The sequence below is a fragment of the Lonchura striata genome, chromosome Z (genome assembly GCF_046129695.1).
Source record: "Lonchura striata isolate bLonStr1 chromosome Z, bLonStr1.mat, whole genome shotgun sequence".
In the NCBI taxonomy this organism is placed as follows: domain Eukaryota; kingdom Metazoa; phylum Chordata; class Aves; order Passeriformes; family Estrildidae; genus Lonchura; species Lonchura striata.
This window is the reverse complement of record NC_134642.1, coordinates 24,355,688-24,377,077: the sequence shown is the minus strand read 5'-3', so window position 1 is coordinate 24,377,077 and position 21,390 is coordinate 24,355,688. Positions and strand designations below refer to the sequence as shown.

General features: G+C 37.5%; 1 protein-coding gene across 1 annotated transcript; it reads right to left on the bottom strand.

Annotated features, from left to right (window-relative positions):
• Positions 1 to 910: 910 nt before the first annotated feature.
• On the bottom strand, positions 911 to 17,661 carry PSAT1 (phosphoserine aminotransferase 1). The gene is made up of 9 exons (XM_021530537.2): positions 17,535 to 17,661; positions 15,247 to 15,307; positions 14,387 to 14,456; positions 13,066 to 13,271; positions 11,434 to 11,606; positions 10,320 to 10,489; positions 6,575 to 6,703; positions 3,985 to 4,122; positions 911 to 3,372 (listed from the first exon to the last, which is right to left on the bottom strand). The coding sequence occupies exons 1-9, from the start codon at positions 17,601 to 17,603 to the stop codon at positions 3,267 to 3,269; spliced, it is 1,122 nt and encodes a 373-aa protein (XP_021386212.1). The 5' UTR covers positions 17,604 to 17,661; the 3' UTR covers positions 911 to 3,266.
• Positions 17,662 to 21,390: the final 3,729 nt, after the last annotated feature.

The window sequence follows — 21,390 nt, the reverse complement described above, 5'->3', positions numbered from 1 at the left end:
GTTTGCTTTCTTTCAGTAAGGATTTGGAAATGCTCAACTGCAGTTTGTCTCAATATTTAAAGGTATTTAAAGTATTTTCAGTACTGCAGAGCTGTGGCAATTCTGTGCTTGAACTTCCCCTATTATTCATTTCTCCCATTCTGAACATCAATTGTCACACAAATATCTATCATTTTGCTAGGTGTCACACTGATTGTGGTACAAGTTTTGAACTAAGATTTATACTAGCATTTTTCCAAAGTAAAATGTTTGCTTCATCACAGAGTGGTTTGTGTTGTAAGGCGCCTTCAAAGATAATCTATTCCAACGCCCCTGCTGTGGATAGGGACTCCTTCCAGGAACATGAACAGGTTGTTCAGAGCTCCATCCAAACTTGAACACTTGAACACTTCCAGGGATGGGACACCCACAGCTTCTCTGAGCAGTCTCTTGCAGTGCCTCATCACCCTCATCATAAAAAAAATATTCTTTATGTCCTATCTAAACCTAGCATTTTCAGTTTAAAGTTTAAAACAGTTATCCCTTTGTCCTCTAAGTACAAGTCCTTAGAAAAAGTCTTACTCTGTATTTCTTTGTATACTGAAAGACCACAGTAAGGTCTCCCCAAAGCAATGTCAATGGAATAACTGTGGAACTATTTCCATATAGGATAAATAAGTCATGTTTAAGGGTATATATAAAATCATGAGAATCAGCACGATCAGAACACAAACTAAAACTTCCTAAAACAAGGGTATCTAATATTCACCTATACATGGTATCTTTAAAAATATAAAGGATCTGTAGTTGATTGTTTTGAATGCATTCCCTTACATGTGTATCACTGAATGGATAATGGAGGCATTATGGTAGGTCATCTGCTTCAACCTTCCTGCTCAAACAGGGTCATCCTAGAGTAGAAAGCACAGAATTGTGTCCAGATAATTCTTTAATTTTCCCAGTGAGGAGACCCCATACACCCACTGCTGTGCACAATCTGTTCCAGGGCTCAGTCAAGTTCTTCTTTATATTCAAAGAAAAGGTCCTGTGCATCCATTTGTGCCCACTGCATCTTGTCCTATTGCTCAGCACCACCAAGCAGAGCCTGGATCCATCCTCTTGATGCCCTCCCTTCAGGAATTTATTGACATTGATCAGGTCCCTTCTCAGTCATCTCCGCTCTGTGCTCAACAGGCCTCCCTCCCTCAGCCTTTCCTTGTAAGAGAGATGCTCCAGGCCCCTTGTCAGCTTTGTTTTTATCCACTGAACTTGATCCAGCAGCTCCATGTCTTTGTTGTGCTGAGAAGCTCAGAAGTGGACATAATACTCCAAACATGTCTCACCAGGGTTGAGCAGAAGACCAGGATGATCTCCCTTCACCTGTTGTCACTGCTCTTCCTCATGCAAGCCAGGACAACACTGTCCTTCTTGGCTACAAGGGCAAAATTTGGGGTTATTTGCAGTACTAAAAACTCAGAAAAATTAATTAATTAAGTTAAAAAGCTTAATATGGAATCCAAATTAGATATTCATAATTCACAGGGCAAAAAGGGTTCTTTAAGCATTCATACTAATACTTTTGTTTCCATGGCTCTTATAGGAAAGACTCTTCTTGCAAAGAAATAAAACACACATGAGGGAAACTTGCTTTTTAAGGAAAAGAAGTAGACCAGAATCTAAAATTCTGACACATATTAGTCTTGATTTTCATCCTGAAAATGACAAAAATCAAAAAGTTTCAAACACAATGGTACTTCACATCATGACACGATTAGATTTTATTTGTTTCACATTATTTACTTACTTTGAATAACACTAAGTTGACAGAAATCTCCAAACAGTAGTCTTAAAATTATGACTTTTCAGATAGGAACGTAACTCAACCCTAGCACATTCCACTGACTTGCTCTGAGGTTCCATCAACAAAGGGATAGTGCATCATTATCATTAATAAATTGTTACCACTGTACTGATGTTACACAAAAATTTAAAAAAAAAAAGAAATCCCCATTATGTGTCAAAGAGTTTAGTCTGAAACCAGCTGTAGTAATGCTAAACACTTTGACAGTAGCAGATAGCTTCTTCACAAGTTAAATAGGAGATTAAGGTCAATATATGAGTAGTAAAGTCACAAGCTGAGAAAAAAAGTAACTCAAGGGTTCCACAACAGGAGAGCCTTCAAAGATCTTTGCATAACCACAGTGACTTCTCTAGCCCAGAGTATAAAAGAGTGCAATAAGCTAGAAGGACCAAGTGAGAAAGTGGGACCAAAACTACACTTCAGTGTCAGGAAAAGGCAGAGAAGACTATTATTTACTCCAGCTGGACAAAGTTCCACATATAAAAGCCTACACAACTGAAAGAATGAAAAGGTAGAGCAAATACTGGAGCAAATAGAGCACTTAAGAAACACCAGACAAAGAAGTCTGCTGCACTTCAGGCTCAAAGTCAGCACAGAGAAAGTCACAGGCTCGTTGAGTGGAATACAGCAATCCAGTCTGGCACCAGGTCAACAAATGAAAAGCAAATTCTTTGCAGCAGCAAATATGTATGCTCCAAAATAAGAATGTAACATTAATAACCTAGGCGTTTATTATACAAAATGCATAGAGAAATAAAATACATCTTAGAAACTGATTTAATCAGACTCATGAATCTCAGCTTTAAACTAATAAATGTTAATCGGAAGAAAGGCCCAGTCCTGCAGACTTTAAGCACAATTACTTGCAATGGTTATGACAGTACTTCTAGCACTGGAGCAGTAGTCTGAAGGCCTGATTCTCAAGTTAGGAACGCCAGTGTTAACTCCTAAATACTGCTGGTGGTACACTGTTGCAATATACCCCATAAATGAACTAGATGACCCTAGAGACCATGTCAGTTTACCTTCATTATGCAGAGAGTATTTGTAAAGCATTACAGAGAGCTTATGACAAATTTTGCTTCCTGAATTTTACTAAAAAGAAGGCAGTACTGAAGTCAGTTGTAACTAGAAGTGAGAAAGAGACTCAGATCCATAGCATCTTATAATGTTATTCATGCTTTAACCACATATTTTCAAATTTTGCAATCAATCATGATCAGTCTGGGGATCGTCACCTTCAGCAAAGCCAAAGTTGCCACATTACTGCAAGACTGGGCTTCTGTTCCATTCAGTTAATTAAAATTGCTACAGGAACTAAAAGAAAATAAAACTTGTGCACTACAGCTGTGCAGTACCACCATAATGTTAAAACCCTTTAGCTTTTATTTCGTAGATGTGCAGCATGGCTCTAACCCGTGGGTATTTATGACTGATGCATCTGCATGAAGCTTCTCATGAATGTTGCAAGCTTCTGAACATCTTCTACAGTCACTGCATTATATAAAGAGGCACGGATTCCTCCCACAGACCTAAATTGAAAATTAGAGAAAAAAAAACAAATCCAGGAAAGTTTTCTATATTCTAAAAAAATACATTAATAGCAGTCACAGACATTTAAATCTATTCCTAGTCAAAAATTTTAAAATTCACATTTATGTGCATGGGAAGCAATATTTAATTCTTCAAGGCAGGCTTCCAATCTACAGAAGCTTAGTATTTATTAGCTGTTTACAGCTCCAAAGCTGTAGCCCAATGATATCAAAAAACTAATCCCACAAACATTATTGAACATGGGAAAGAACTCTTGCAACCAGGCAGACAAGCGATCTGAGAGATTTTATACACTGATACAATATGACCTCAAAAGATATCTGGCGTATGCACAGAAGCAGATTCGCAGAAGAAAGCAGAATTAAGGATAAAGCTCTCTGAAGCCCACCTCTTCACCTAAGCAGTAGCTGAGCCACCAGCAATCTCTGAGTACAATCTCTAGACTGCTATTCTCAAGTGTTGCCAAACCAGTGTTAGAAACAGCTTATGCATGAGAAAGGCTGGTAAGTCAATGCGCAATGCCTAGTGCTGTACCACTGTAGTAATAGTTTATTCTGCACAGGACAGAGATTCACTTGACTAATACTTACCGATGTCCTTTCAGAGATATCATGTTAAGTTCCACAGCCTTCTCAAGAAATTTCTTTTCCAGAGCTTCATCACCCTTGACACTGCCAATGCGGAAAGGTACATTCATTCTGCTTCGGTTTTTTCTCTCCACTGGACATCTAGAGAGGTTGCAGAATGTAATACTTAACCCACTTCATGCTAAATTTGAATTTCAGATATATGCAGTTTGAGAAATTAATAATCACACCTGTTTAGAACCAAAATCAATCCTTCATAATCAAAATTGTAATTATTTTATGTAAAAGAAAGCAATCTTCCTTTTTTAACCAAGTATAATAATAGAAGTGGTAAAGTATAAGGCTTATTAACCCTTCCTGTCATACTCAGAATCATGCCAGAGAAATGGACACAAGGCTTGTATACAGACCAAATTAAATAAATAAAAAGAAAAAAAAAAAAAAGAAAGAAAAATAAATAAACAGTTACTTTGGATAGGTAAGGTAATTACAGGGAATTTTAACTAAGTCTAAAGCAGTTTCTTCTCTTCCTCTTCAAAGACTGACACTTCTCAACTAGTCAAAAGTGCTACCAGAATCACACTCAGCTAAACAGAAATAAAGGAAGTATAAGAACACAGCATAAGTAAATTTTCATAGACATTAGAAACGTCTGTTAGTGATTTCAGTCCATCTTCTAAATTAGCACTACTCAGAATCATGAAGTAGAGAAGAAGTATGTCTAGAACAAATCTTGCACTGCATACATGGCCACAACATTATATGAGATGCATCACAGCTCCTTAATTTCTTATAATACCATTTAATCTGAAGTGGATATGTGCAATTTCTCTTCAACTATTTTGTCAAGCTAAGAAATTACTGGGGAAGAAGAGAATATTTAAATATCTTTTTTAGTGTTTCTACTTATAAATGAGATCTGAGGCCTTCATATTTATTTTTTTCCAGGGCTATGATGTAGATTCTTGCAGGCATTCAATATAAATGAGTTTTCATAAACTGCACGTGGATTTCATACCTATTATTATGCTATTTGGAAAAGAATGTGTTTCATTCTTTTTATTTCCTCTCCTGTTCCGTTGTCCAGATGTCTTCATGATGAAAAGAAAAAAGAGTCATCATAACACCTTCCTGTGCAAATCTTCTACTTCAGGTTCAACCAGGAAAATAATGTTTTAAAAGGCCTATGCTTCTAAGCACTCCCATATCTGAATTACTGCAGCCATGCTTTAGTTTTTAGAATATCCAGTTGCTACTGAATATTCTATCCAGGCAATCTGATGTAATTCAGTGCACAGACATTGAAAAACAAACTACAAATGCCACAGAGCACTTCATGGAAGAAAGGGTCCATTTGCTAAATGGCCTGTCACATGGCTTTCTCATGGAAGTGTGCCACAGATTAAGTGCCATGTTACAGCTGGGAAGGCAGCTTCAAATTAAGTCTTCCTTTTAGTTATGGATACAATTTAAAAATTCACAGTCTTAACTGTATTACTTAGGAAGCTGCATACAGCTCACTTAGTGAAGCTTGTTCTGCTTTCCCAACTGACTATTTACCATCCATTTTGCATTTCCCACTCATTGCCTTACAGACCAACTTGCCAGATACAGATTTCTGTTTCTCAAAAAATGTTTTTTTCAAGGCTTCATTTGCTTTCTGACGTTTATGAAAAGCCCCTGGGATTTCCCTAGAGTAGGATCACAATCCTGATCATGGTGGTGCTAAAAGCAAAGCTGTTTTCATTAACTAAATGAATAAGAAGAATGTATTAAATATTCTGATTAAACTTTATCCCTGACAATTATGATACAGACAGCTTTAATTTAAAATCCAAATTTAATTTGCTCTATCCTAACTTGGACTTGAAAGTAAATTAGGTCCTCCCACTGTTGCTTTTACACTGAAGGTGAAAGAAAATCTTTTGCAGTTTCATGGTCAATTAGTAGTCTGAGCTTGGCAAATATTAAAATTATTACAGTATCAGCTTTTTAACTAGGTCCTGTGAGCTCAAAAATACCTTGCAACTCTATGTAAAAGTCAAGAGGATTAAATCTGCTTTGGAATCAACTGTGCATAAAGTACATAAAGAAAATGTATTCTATTTTGAGGTCTGATAGTGTTTCAGAACTTAGCAGAATTTGCTAATAAAAATGCTCTGCTTGACAGAGAAAAAGCAGAGTCTTTGACTCCTGAAAGGGGGTAGACAAAATACAATGCAAAGGGGCCTCTACAATTTCTTACAGCAATTTTCTCTGTTTTGGCCTATGTGTTACCAAGAGTGTCCATAAACATACAAACCAGAATCTGCGTATCTGTTCTTTGTATACTCTTCTCCCACGCTCCTGTTTTATTAAGTTTAGAATATGTTTTTAGTAGGGTTCACTACTGATCTATACACAATAAGGTGAAATAACTTCCTTCTGGAATGAGACTTATCCATGGACAGCTACCAAGAGAATGGTCTGCACAAATAGTCTCTAGGAGTCCTCAAAAAAAGTGAATTCAAAAATACAATTAAACTCTCCAAAGTTATGAATGTTTGGTTATGTAGCAAATATTGAAGCAAAGGGGGAAAGCACAGCAACTTACACATAAAATCCATTAGATTTGTCTATAATATCATAGATCATCCGTGACTTGATTAAACTGAGTTTATCCATAGCTGCAGCTCCACCATTATTCTTTATCCATTCTAGTACCAATCCCATGATATAAATACTGCCAAGGGAAAAGAACATTTTTCAGTTAAATTATTCAAACAGGAAAAGAAAAAGTCTTGTCTAATAGTTCACAAAATGTTTCAGTAACAAAATGCCATGTTTGATTTAAGGGCACTTAAGATTAAAAAATCAAAACCTAGACTATTTTACAAGTTATGACAACTCTAAACAGACAATGTTTTCTGGATGAAATATCCTGAAATTTAAATGCCACACATATCTGTTGGACCTGTTTTAATCCTTTGTACCACATAAGGACATGTTCTGCAGACTTCCTGCAGCCCAGCCAGGCTCCCAAAGACATCCCCAGACATGATGCATGCACTGTTAATTCATTGCCCACACAACTCCCTGTCAGGTCCAGCCCAGAAGGATTACACAGCTGCCTACAAGGAGCCAGATTTAGCAAAAAAGTTAATATCATTTGCCCTGCGCAGCTGCCCTAGCAAAAAAAAAACCCCAAAAATCTCAAATACATGTACATTAATATGCTAGAAACGTAACCATATTTTCACAAATGTTAAAAATAAGAACTCTAATCCCATTTCTGTCTACAAAGACCTTTTGCTCACATGAACAGTGAAGTTTTGTGAAACAAATTATGATGTATCACACTTGACTGTTACCAGTCAAGTTCTTAGTAGAGATCTGGAAGCCTACTGGTGTCACATGGCTTGAGACCAAGAATTCCAATGCTAGTCACTAAGTGCAACATAAAAAAATCCTTGACGCCTTTTGCCTTTGTGCTTTTGCTACAAAACTCAGCTTGTTCAAGTTCAGACATTTCCCACGACTACAACAAATAACATAAAAACCTGCTCACAAGTTTTTATGGCCTATATACAACAAGTTCATTCTTATGAATCCCTTCATTATTGATTCCAAGGGAGTGCTCAGAGAACATTACCCTAAAAGTTTCCTTAACACATATCTTGTAGGAGGCTGTTTTAAATTTTGCTGCTTTTTATTTCTAAAGGGATGCTAGTACCAAATCCTTGAAGACTTCCAAAAGGTTGCAGAATAACCAATGTTACAGACTGACATTTATAGGGAATACCTTACTGTTCTAAGAGCAAATTCTTGCCACATTTATGACATCACACTATCAATTACACCAGTGTAAATTATTTAAGTGAAGTATAGACAATGCCCTTGGCAAATATACAGGGCCACATTCACATCTTGCCCTCACTTCCTTGAGCAAACTTTTTGGACAAGCGAACTCTTAGAAGTCAGCCTTATAGTCATTCACAAAAACCCAGACAGCTGAAACCTTTTATCCTTCTTTTATGTCAATCAAAATAATGTTTCTGGAACAATTTTAAGTGCAAAATGCATTTCAGAGCTGGCAAATGAGATTTTTATAGCAAAATCATTGTTAATTTTAGCTAAACAGATTAGGGTCAAAGAATCAACTATATAGTGCCATGAGGTTAAGCCGTTAGCATCACCTATATTTAACATCTTGCTGAAGTAGTTTTTGCAAATTTAGTTTATATTTCTTGCTTGTTTGCCAGCAAACAATTAACAAGTGCAAGGAAAAGAGCAGAGAAAAAGAGAACTAAGAAGCTTTGCCAGTTCCTTAAACTGGAACAGGCAGTTAGAGCCAAGCCAAACAGATGTGCATCCTGCCAACATTTCAGTCTGTTACATTCTGGATTCTGGAGCATACTCCAATGTGAGTCTGTAGCATGAAGTGAAATCTGGCAAGATAGTGATGAGAAAGAAGAAACTGTTAATTCAACTTTATTTTCAGTTCCCTTAACCACCCACTACTCTGTTAAGGCTACTGTCAGATACTGAGTAACAGCTAAAACAGCACTTTCTCTTCAGAAGTTCTTTGCAATGGCTAAAATAAGGCTGCAGAATCTGATTTGTTTTGCTTTTCAAATCAGAGGAACAACACTGTGTCCAAGTACTGAGATTAAATAGAACTTCAGTTTTTCAAATGGAAATAGCTTTGTACTTGGAAAACATGAATGGCCGGATTTAAAACCTGGCATATTCAAGTATACAGTGTCCAAAAACAGTATGTGTGACTTGGCAGTCAGGCAAATAATCGATCATGAAACAGAGGTTTCATCAAGCACTGGAAAAGACATACATCCTGCCTATGTTACAAATCTACACTGAGCACTCCAAAATCTGGAAACACTGAATAGCTAATTCTTACTGGGCGTACCCAGCCAACAGGGCAGACAGGCTGCCAGTAAGAATGCATAATTACAGCACTATATACTGTACAGTATGCACACAACTTGGGGGAACAAGTTCTGCACTGTAAAATGTAGCATAAACAAATGTTCATAAGATTTACTGTTCTGTTGATAAAGATAGCTGCTCCTATGTCATGGCAATAGTACACTGCAGTGACAATCAGAAGATCCAGAGATACTTAAATTCAGTGAAATTTGAAGTGATACTAGTTGTAATGATGGGATTAAGTTATAGGGTTTATACAAAATCACTGAACTTTGGGCCTGTACAGTTCATTTAATGCGTGTTGGAGATCATTAGGTAACCTAACTTTGCAATTCTGGAACATACAAACAAGCTATAAGAGTTGAGACTAAATATCAGTATAAAATTCCATTATGAAATTATCCTGAAAAGGAAACCTTTATTATCAAAGAAATTTTAAAAGCTTCTGGGAAAAAAAATAACTAGATTTTTTTTTTTAAATAATAATTTCAGAGGATGCTGGCAGAAAAATTCTTCAGGATAAGAACAAGTAGATACTACTAGCTCAACAGCTAAACATACTAGTAGTAAATCACCATTTCACTAATTATGAGAAGCTACAAGATAGCAATTTTTAAAAAGCAAGCTGCAGTCTGATCTGCTTCTTGTATAATAAAATCATCAGGTACATGGCAATTTTATGATTTTGATTGCTAGCAATGTTTATAAAGCTAGGTCAATTTTATCTTTGGATTCCAAACCAAACACTGTGGCAGTCAAAGAATTACACAAAACTCTGCAAGAGAGTAAAAGCAAAGAAACTACTAAAATGCCTTTTTAAAAATTCTTCTACAGTTTCATTTCAAAACCAACAGTAGTGAAAGATGTAGAAAGAGCAATAAATATTTTTAAATATTAAAAGAGTACATATTCTTGTAATATATTATTTAAAACTTTAATCACAATATTATTTACCATTTTCTAATAAAGAAAGTCAGTGAGGATCTGGAGGTTCAAATGCTGAGAACAACATCAGGAAGAAATTAATTCAAACTGTATTTAGGATCAAGAGCTAAGTCTGAGTGCCAAATTATGTCCTTGCAATGAGAGAAGCATCACCACTGAATTGGCTAGAGCTGTGCTCATGTAAACCAGAACAGCATCCTGAAACTTCTACAATGGAACTATGACATGTAATATTTACTCTGAAAAAGGTGACATCTTCTGTGGCCGAGTCACACTAGGCAATGCAAAGCCTACTAGTCACACTGCTGGACACTTCCCATGTTCTCACAGGAATCACATGAAACACTCCCAAGGTATCAGTGACTTGAGGGCAAATATGCAGCTTTGGAAGCTTTTCTAGATAAGACTGGGAGACGGCAGTGTGGCAGCTTTCTGAGTAAGGGGTATCACATAGCAGGGTGAGTTACCTGTAGCATGGTGGAGTGTTATACAATGAGCTATTTGCTGCCTGTGTTTTGTAATCCAGTACAACAGGGCATTCCTTCAGTGCAAATCCCAGCAAGTCCTCACGTACTATTACAACAGTAACTCCAGCACAGCCAACATTCTTCTGAGCACCAGCAAAAATCACACCAAACTTTAAAATGAAGAAGAAAAGAACTTGGTACATGCATTCACTTGTAGATCTTATTACTGAATAATATCCCAGGCATACTAGTCAGCTGAACATAACAAAGAATGTGCTGAAAATTAGCAAGCTGTAGGTTAAAAGAAGAGTTAGCAGAAGTTCTGGTTTCAAAGTGCGCTTAGTTTGCTAAATGTATATTTAATAGCTACAAAAATTCTCAAGACAGCCTGTTGCATTTCACACTACTCCAGGCAAATTCCTACACAGTTCACAGCATTTTCAACCCATCTAGTATTTCAGAAAAATTATCATAAACTCCACCTGTAAAAAGAAGCAGATCAGAAAAGGAGAAGCTGAATGCATTAACAACTACTTCCTTTTGCTACACACAGGTAAGAAAGGTCAAACACACTATTTCACTAGTCAATAACACTTCCACTCATAGTATACTTTACAAACATAGTAACTGCCTATGTACTATCTGTGAAACAGACACCAGAATTGTGAGGCAGAGGAAGTTTTAGGAGCTTAAAAGAGGTTACAGATTTTTCATGTAACAGGCAGGATTAAAAAAAATTATTAACAGTACCCTGCTGTACTATCTACAGACTAAATATTATTTAGAAGATATTTATTTTAGCTGTTATTTTATTTTAGCAAGTACTTTCTTCATCAGTGAATATCAGACTAACTAAATAATCTTGGGCAGCTATTAACATGAACAATTTCAACATATTTCAGTATGTTTTTACAAGAAAAAGGAAAAGTGACCTTGAAATCACAAACCTGAAATTTCAATACCTCTATCTATCATCAGATATTCAATTAACAAAATGCGACTTTCTTAATTTCACCGCTCAGCATCTCTAGCCATCCAAACATTCCAAAGTGCTTCACTATATGCATTAAATTTTGAAAATGCTTTGTGCAGGTCACTGTGTCCAATTGTTTACCTTGGAAACATCGACAGGTTTGGACAGGAAGTTTGATGACATATCACAAACCAAGACAGCTCCTTTGACATCAGGTACAAAGTCAAACTCCACACCATGAACAGTTTCATTAGCACAGTAGTACACATAAGATGCATCCGGATTAAGATTCCAAGTGCTTGGGTCAGGAATGCCTAAAAGACAAAAGAGAAACTCAGAGGTCACTGCAGACAAGTAATTTTCTTGGCATGTAGTTTTACCTGAACATTAAATTTAGTGCCAACAAAGAACAATTTTGACACTAGACTATTAATAGTCTATAGACTATCAGTCATGTTGTTACCAGGAAGATAATGTATCTGCAAAGCCAACACATTCCCAAAATTCTCTGGTGCATTCCCAAAATTCTCTTGTGAGCCATCATTAAGTTTGAAAAACCTTTTGATTTTCACCCCTTATTCTTCAAATTATTTTCCTCCCATTTGCAATTGCAGACTACTGTCCTAGGGGTTCAAAACAGCATTTCAAAGGAATTCAGACACTAAGTAGAATCTTCCTGCTGCCTTTAGAACCATGAAACATCCAGATTCTCACCGGCAAAGTTCTCTATAAAACTCTGTTTCAGTGCAATCCCAGAAGCATTTGAGTCTTGCCCAAGCTGAACAAACACAAGGTCACCCACCTTTCTCCCACTTTAAGCTTTGCAACTGATTTACCAAACTAAGATCTCCTCTGTCAACAGGCAATATACAGGCATGTCCTGACACCACAGAACAGGTTTGACATAGAACAAATTGTTGCTCTCCCTTTCTTTACTCCTCCAGGTCCTGATAGGAGGTGGAGGGAAGGGTGGGAGATGGCAGCATTGACTTCATCATTATTTACTGCCTCTCCTCTTATCCACAACTACGAAATGGTGAATTATACTCCCCTAGACTGGACAGTTGTAGGTTCAATTCCTTCCTGTGCCTCACAGAATATAAACATACTTTCCAAGTTAGTACCCTAATTGCCAGTTAATACACTAACTTATGGGGATATTCTTTGTCTTGCTGCCACTCTTTTTAGTTCAAATGTTGTAATTTGGACCAGAGGGAAGAAAAGTGAGCAAAAGTAACAGGAATAAAAATTCATGTGTTCCTGCTCCAAGAATTATTTATGTATATTCAGTAACACATTGGTGGGAAAGAATAATTTAGGAATCCTTAAAAGCAGGTAACAGAATTCAAGTCTCCCATATCCTGGGTCAACAAGGTTAAAATCTCAGAACTGCTTCTGAATTTTAGAGCAATCTTATTACAGAGTGTACATTAAATTGAAATATGTCACAATATCCCTCTGAATAGCTTAAGAACTAAATAGAAAAAAAACAGAGATTCCAGACAATTTCCCTACTTAGACACTTTTGTCTTGCCACTTATTACCTGGCATTTGTTCAGCTCCATTTCAGCATTTTTTTTTTCTGGTGGAAACTGTTAAGCCATTTAATAAATCTCCCAGTGTTGAACAAGGAGGAGTATGGCAGACATTCTTTAGAGTTCTGGGCAATCAACTCTAGTTAACATTCAACAGCCCAATAGCTACATTGGATCCATTTTTAGAGCAAGTCAAAAAGCTAAGCATTCACATGGAGAGATGTAATCATCAACTTACTTGTGTAGGTTCCTAGTTTGGGATGAACAATATTTACTTTGGCATACTTCTCTGCTTCTTTAGCTGCTTTTGCCGACCAGCCTCCAGTAACCACATAATCTGCCTGTCTTCCCTCCTTTAAACCAATAAGGTTAAGCGGGACTGCACTGAACTGAGCAGATCCACCTCCCTGAAGGAAAATAACTTTGTAGTTGTCTGGTATATTTCTGCATAAAAGAAATAACCATTTATGTTATTCCCAGGTGACACAGGATGCATGCATAACTTTTCCTTTTAAAGTTTGATATTATGCATTTAACCATGACTGAGGAAGAACACTGTCATTTTAGAAGACTCTGCCTAGAGGTTAGATGAAGTCCCACTAACTTATCTTAGCACTGGTCTTGAGAAACAGATTAAATATTTAAGAGTAAATGCTGTGAATTTTAGGGATAAAAATTTGATGAAAAAAAGTTTCTTCTCCCCAGCCCTGACACTGTGTGAAACAAACTCACTCCTGAGTAGCTGTACACACAGACTTGAGAGACAAACCATCAAAATTTATGCTGACTTTTAATTTTATCTATTGGTAGCTTCATGACTTTTCTGCCATGAAGTCACCAAAATGCTTACAGTAGCACTTGGCTTTGAGACTCTTAAATTTGAAAGTGCAAGAGTACAGTAAAGTGTACATGCAGAGCAAGTGAAATAGTGTCTCATACAATCACAAAAAATACATATTCAAATATTTCATTGAGATCCCTTTGTCAATGATTCTGGCTGGACTGAGGGTGAAGCATTTGTGTTAAATGACCAACATTAGTAACTACTGTGAGAACAGTAATTCTAATCCATTATATATTTATTTCAGTTTTTTTTTAAATGTGTCATTCTATGAATAGGAAAAGGGCTCTTGCTCAGGGATTCTAACACTGATCCACAGAGCTTTTGTTAATAAAATAGGACTTATGGACAACATGTAGATCACATTTATATCACTAGAGAACTGATTTTTATTATTTGCATTTATTTCTTTTAGTCCATGTCCTTCATTAATTCTGTGAAGGTGACGAAAATCAAAATTTCAAAAAAACTCAGCTAGACATATAAAAAACATCTTAACCTAATAAGAATCCATTGTCACATGCAAAAATACAAGCATCAAACTTACATATAAGAAGATCAGCGTCTTCCTCAAGGTTATTACTCTACAATACACAGTAGCCATGCATGAAAAACACCACCAAAGATGTGCTCTTAAGAAAAGGTCTCCACATTAGACATTACTGATGCAACTAGCACACACATAACAAAAAAAATAAGAAGAAAGTAATTCACTTACAGCAATTCACGCATGAGATTTTCAGTTGTATTCAGAATTTTTGTGAAATCTGAAGACCGATGGCTCATTTCTTTGGTGGAATAAAGAGAAGAAATAACATGAAACAAGATGGTAATACATTAATTTGATTTTAAAATTGTTAAGCTTTAAACCTTTTACACTACAGACCCAAAATGCCTGAAGGTTGTCATTCCCAATTTAAGTACTTAAATAATCCTAAATACCCAAAGAACACCTATACCTGCAATCTTGTCTAGATACAGGCAAATCCTGTTCATTAACATTTGGCACCCACATGACCTTATCACCACTAGGATCAACCACATTTGTGGGTAAAAAAATAGTCTCTAGAAAGGTTTCATTCTTCCTCATGTTGAGAACCTTCTCTGCTGCTAATGCTGTAATAAGCATGTAACAGTATATACAAAGCACAGGAAAAGTACAGGTTTTGTTCTCTTACCTTTAGCAAGGCTTCCTCACACAGTAAAGCTAAATAAACATTAAGGACAATTACACAGTAATTCCTTTAAAATCCATAGGCTGTCTTCCATGTGTAAGTGTACAGTTTAAACATTAATCTGCATTGTGTGGAGACATCTGCATGTACTTTTAGCAACTAATACAACGCAAAACCAGCTTGATGCATAAATCATTTGTCCAGCTGGGGCTGAAAAGCCAGCCAGCAGGAGAGCACTGCCTTCCTAGTGGGACAGATGCTATACATCTATATGGTATCTATACACATCTGTACAGACACACAGGTATTAGAAATGGAGCCAAAATACCAAGATCAGAAAGTCTAATTAAACAATTCAGTTAAAAAACAAATTCATGAAATATGTAGATTTTTTAAGTCTTACCAAGAACACTTATACCAAGTCCTTTGTAGTCCACCAATTCTTTCTGTGCTTCTAATAATACCTATCAGAATAAAAATATCCAGAAATAAATTAAGGGACTTTTCCACTACCTGGAGTCTCTGATGCATCATGCCTACACCAGCTACCCCATATTGCAATAAGTTGACACTTGTCAAGTGAGATTAACAGAACTATAGTTACCTATAAAATTTTGCTGTACCTAGAAACTTAAGGCTTTTCATAAGATAGCAAACTTAAATAATATGCTTGTTGTGGAGACAATGTTGTAAGTTATTATTTCAAATGCTACATTGCCAGATTTCTGAATGATTTCTAGGAATTGAATGGAACTCTTAACCTTTACAGAACACCTAATGTTTGCATATATACTTTCTAAGCAAGCATCCTAAATACCCACTCCCACCACTCCATCCTGTGTCCTTTCACTTGACCTGTGCAAATAGGAAAGCCAAAGTATTGAAGAAAACATAACCAGAAAGATCAGCTTGGGGAATTTGATATCTTAAACTGAGCCAACATGACAATGACTGGTTTCACAAAATGAAGTTCCACACCTTTTGGAGATGAGTCTCTATCTTATTGAAAGTTAAGAAAGAAATTAAGCAAAATTTTGAGAAAACAAAAAAACAGGTCACTAGCCAAGTAGTGTTTCAGCCATCCTTTTTTTTTTTTTTTTTTTTTTTCTCTGCCTTCTCCCCTGAGTATGAATAGAGTAGCATGAAATTCCAACCACTGGATCTGCAGCTTCTGATTTTGGTAAATTCTTGTCTGAGAGCCAGAACAGTTTGGATGCTCCTAAAGGAAGCAGGAGAAGTGGCTGCCCCAGTAGAACCAAACAAATGCTGCACATATGCACCCTAGCATCTGACAAGAAACTGCACACTCTGGACAATTTCAGGAATAAGAAATCCACCTTCTTGACCGGGTATCTGTATGGCCTGTCAACTGTAACAGCTGGCTACCAAAAGGTCAACTAAAAGATTGTGAAGTTTTAACCACCGCATTTTACAAGCAAACTTATCCATGACAGAGAAGGAGGCAAAAAAAGGGAGAACATGCAGACTGTTAGAGTAGCTCTTGCTAAGCTGCTTCATAAAATCCAATTCTGTCTATAACATTCTTTATCTGAAAATCTGCACATGCCTCAACAGACATCTCTGACACACGTTATAATCTGTTAATTGCTCCATCTTCTTGCTTTACCGAGTCTGTGTGCTTCATGGGCAGCATCAGCCCACGATCAAGAGAAATAAACCATCAAGGTGATACAGCAGCCTACACAAGAGCACTGCATTCTCAAGAGGGAAACTGATTAATAATAGGGAGCTCAGCTGTGCCCACCTGCACTCCTCAAAACTTAAATCCAGTTTTTAATCATTTCTGTCAGAGAATTGGGTATGGAGGCAGCGTCTGTGAGAGCCCCTTTGGAATCTAGTGCTCAACACAGAACAACAAATTTCTTTGCAACGAATTTTTTTGCAACCTTATCCACGGGAGGGGAAAGAAACCCAAACAAAAACAGAAAAGAAAGTTACTCTGCAGCAAATCTGTTTATCTAAAGGATTTTTTTTTAAGAAGTAACGCAAAATAACAAAGAGTACTATGAATACCACAAACTATGAAGGATACTAAGAAATTAATCAAAAAAATTCCACAGTAGATAGCCCTTAAAAGGAAAGGCACATACAGTTCGGCAGAAACCACCCCTCTCTATATGTAATCCACGGCTGCTGATGCAACTTTCCAGAGGGTTGAGTGTACACAACATTCACTGTAACTTCATGTAGAAAAGCGTCTCGGGGAATTACCAATCTATTTACCAACTGACAAATCTCACACTCTACAGAGCTATCTTTGTGCGCTTAGGTCCTACTTCCCATCCCAAAACTAACGATATAGGAAGTGTTGGTACCAACAGTGCATCCAGCACTGAAAAAAAAAAAACCAAAAAAAAAAAAAAAAAAAAAAACAAAAAAAAAAAACAAAAAAAAAAAAAACAAAAAAAAAAAAAAACCACCACCACACAAAAAAACCTAGAGAGTATTAGAGAGTATTCGAGGAACCACACTCGAGCTCCTTTGCAAAAATCCGAGCTTATCGGGGCAGCTCGTTGGAGAAGGGGGGAGACAGGAGGTTTCGGCGCTGTGCGGGTAAACTGCAATTACGATTTCTTAGTTTCCCCATCCCTCGCTTCGCAGCCGGAGTCCCGCGGGGCGCCGGGGACGAGGGCGCCCAGCCCGCCGTGCCCCAGCCCGGCCCCTACTCACGGAGCGCGGCAGCTTCGCCGGCCCGGCGCCGAAGTTCGCGACCTGCCGCCCGCCCTCGGTAGCTGCCATGCCGCCGCTCCGCCTGCTGCAGCCGCGCCGCGAACCCCTCCGCTATAAACCCGCGGGGGCCCGGCACTTTCCCCTCTGTCCCGGCCGCCCATTGGCAGCGCTGCCGCGGGAGGCGGCGAGAGGGGCGGGCGGCGAGAGGGGCGGGAGGTGAGAGGGGCGGCCCGCGCCGGGCGGGCGTGTGGGCACAGCCACAGAGAAACACAGACACAGAGAAACACAGACACACACACACACAGACACACACACACACACACACACGGTGAATGCACGTCACACTGTAACTTCCTGCCTGTGCTTCCCCCCCACGCGGGTACTGCAGCAGCGCTGGGATGCTTCCTCCAAAAGCAGTCTGCGTGAATGCGCGAGAACTTAAAAGCAATGACGATCCACAGTTACAGTGAATTTTAGGAGATCCTTCATATGAAATGACAAAAGGCAACGGACAGAAACTGATGCACAGGAAGCTCCAACTGAATACAAGAAAGAACTTAACCATGCAAGCGATCACGCACTAGAACATGTTGCCCAGAGAGGTTGTGGAGTCTCCCTTGCTGGAGACACTTAAGAACCATCCAGGTACAATCGTGTGCAATGTGTTCTAGTACATCCCTGATTAAGCTGTGACGCTGGAGATCACCCACTGTCTCCAACCAGACTATTTTTGTGATTCTGTGATTCATCTTGAGAGATGGGTTTACAGTACCCAGATCTTATATTTTGTGTCACTTTCCTTGTAGAGGAGGAGGATCCCTGCCTTCTATAACCCAACAAGTGTCTGCACGTTATGCACTTTCTCCAAGCCAACAAGTGTCTGCATGTTATGCGGTTTCCCCAAAAAGTCCATTGCAGGCAAATTGTTATTTGAATTTCATCAGAGAGTAAAAACAGGAGAGCTGTGAAACTTGATCATCTTCACATAATGGATAGCATAGCTTGGACTTGTCGAGGTTTGCCAAATCCTAGGCTAATATCCCTGAATACTAAAGCATTCCTCCCACATGTATCTATGGAAGTTATCTGTGGTATCTTGGTTCATTGAAAACAGAGTACAACTGAATTGTTGTAACAGAGACTTTAGCTCCTTCCATTTTCTGACTGTTGATACTGCCTATGAAAAAGTATTTACACTTTTTCTTTTACTCTGTCTTGTTTTTCCAGTTATGCATCATAGTAAATACAGCTATCTTTACTTTTGTGTTAATTACGCAAATCCAGGTTCATCTGCAGAGACTGATCTGTGGCACTTGAAGGGTCAAATTCTCTGTCAAATGGTACAAGTTAGGAGCATTCTTGGAAATCATGGTTTTGAAAGCTTATATTGGGTGAACTATGAATACTGGGATGATTCCATGAATTCCATCATGGACTCGTTGATTGAAGTCAGTTTTCAAAGTTATTTTAAAGGCAGTAGCAGTAAACCAATTTTGACAAAGCAAGCCATGAAGTATGATTGAAAACAGATAGGCATCACAGAGTCCCATAATATCTAAGTACCTTCAAAAAGATTGATTCACAATTCTCATATGCAGCTGTATAAAGCACAGCTCTTGAACACATTAGATTGCCCAGTCTTTCCTACAATGCTGGCCCTATTTTAGTCTCATGGGTGCTCCCCAAGCTAATCATCAACATTAATCATCTGTAGAGAAAACTGCCAGTATCAATGTCTGCTATTTTGTGAATTCTGAGATGTATATAAAATACATCATTATCAGTTATTTCACCAAAGAAATAGTGACTACATGAATTTGTCCCTTTTTCTATCAAGCCAGGTGATACCTGGAACCACAAAACTAATTTACAGACCACAGCCTGATATGGTATTTAGTTGAAAAAGTTTCATCTTAAGGAAGTTATTTTGTTTAAAAATTTGTAAACAGAAACATTGGTATTAGAGCAAAGATAATTTTCATTTCAATGAGAGTTACAGCTTCAGAAAAATCCATCAAAATTGCCTTCAGGCACCAGAAACCTCCGCAGTTTTTAAGAGATAATAGCAAGCTTCGCAGACAACACAGGCTTGATACATTATATTCAAAACACCAAGATAGTTTTAAAGTATGTCTCACACTACAATACCCAGAACAACTATGTTACTTCTTAGTTATAATTAAATAGAAAATGCTACTGAAATGTTTAGTAACATAGATGTGACTAAAAATTTAATTACTTTTACTGGTGTTTCAAATAGAAATAAGATCAAAAGATACAGGCTTCTCATGAGTTTTTCCAGTATTAAATCTAAAGCACCTGTGTAGTCCCAGAGCGGCAACTTAAAATTCCAGTCTGCTAGGAAAACCGTATCCAAGGTAGTAAGGGGGAGTGGAAGCAGTCAGAAACAGTGTAGGTTGGGGATTCAGGTCAGGAAGCCTGCCCACTACTACAAAAAGTGCTTCAACATCCCGCCAAGATCAGACTTGAATCTAATTGTGTGGCACAAACCACAAGGGAAATTAAAACTTTGGAGTTAAAAATGTACTTCAAATGCTGGCACAAAGAGCCAGAAAACAAAAATAGAAACAAGGCAAGCTAGTGCTGGTATCAGCTCAGAGCACTGGTGGAAATACCAGGTATTGGAGTTTTCAGTTCACCGAAGTCTCATCCTGACCAGAAGGGTCAAAAATAGCAGCTCCCACAAGATCAAAGGACAACTCCACTGAAAGTCTTGTCACCCAGAAGCTCTAGAAAACCCTCTTTGTGCTCTGCATTGATGGGAAGTATATAAAATTGTAAAGAATGTATGGATGTGAAATTTTTGCTGTGGACAAGGGTGATTATGCTTTTGCAGACAGAAAGACTAAAGAGAAATAGTAAAGGCCACATTTAGTTTTGTTTGTATTGGATTAAGATTTCTCCTATTTTAGTAATTTACTAGCAGCAATTATAATTTCATGTTTTAATTACATCAGAAGTCACGAATTCCATCATGGAATCATACCAATAGTTCATCCAATATAAGCTTTCAAAACCATGATTTCCAGGAATGCTCCTAACTTATACTACTTGACCCTTCAAGTGCCACAGATCAGTCTCTGCAGATGAACCTGGATTTGTGTAATTAACACAAAAGCAAAGATAGCTGTATTTACTATGATGCATAACTGGAAAAACAAGACAGAGTAAAAGAAAAAGTGTAAATAATTTTTCATAGTTTTCAGTGAACTTTTATTAGGCTCATTGTGACTTCATGTTATGCTGGGCAGCAAAACCTTGATCAACTCCTGGAAAATAACCAGCTCACTCAAGGAGAGCACATGTACATAAATTCCCTGTCTGGTTCCACAAATGGACGTCATTATTTTAAGACAAATAATGCTGACTACATAGCAACCTGGCAAGCATTTCAGGAGGCAGCTGGGATGCCTGGTCCAGCATACCAGTGAGATGAGCAAATTTTGGTGAAACCTTACACTTCAGTGGTTCAAAAAAATGTTTGGGGCTATTTTGTTTTTCAAAGATCAAAGTCCTGAACTGTGAAGAGTAGGTGTTGGGAAGACTAAGTGAAAAGAGAAAAAGTTATTGAGCTTTATGAGTAAACAGTTCTCTAGCAAATAGCTAGTCTATTGATTTCAGGCTTTTAGGTCAAACAAGAACACAGACAATTATGTAAAATATTAACTAACAGCAAGAGAACGAAATTGTTTCTATTCAAACTCAGGGTAGAAAATGGTTTCCTAATAATTTAAAATAAAAATATTTTTACTTTTTATTATAATACTTTACTGTTAAATATGTAAAGAATATATATGTTTATATGTGTATAACACTTTTTGTAAATTAGTTTTTA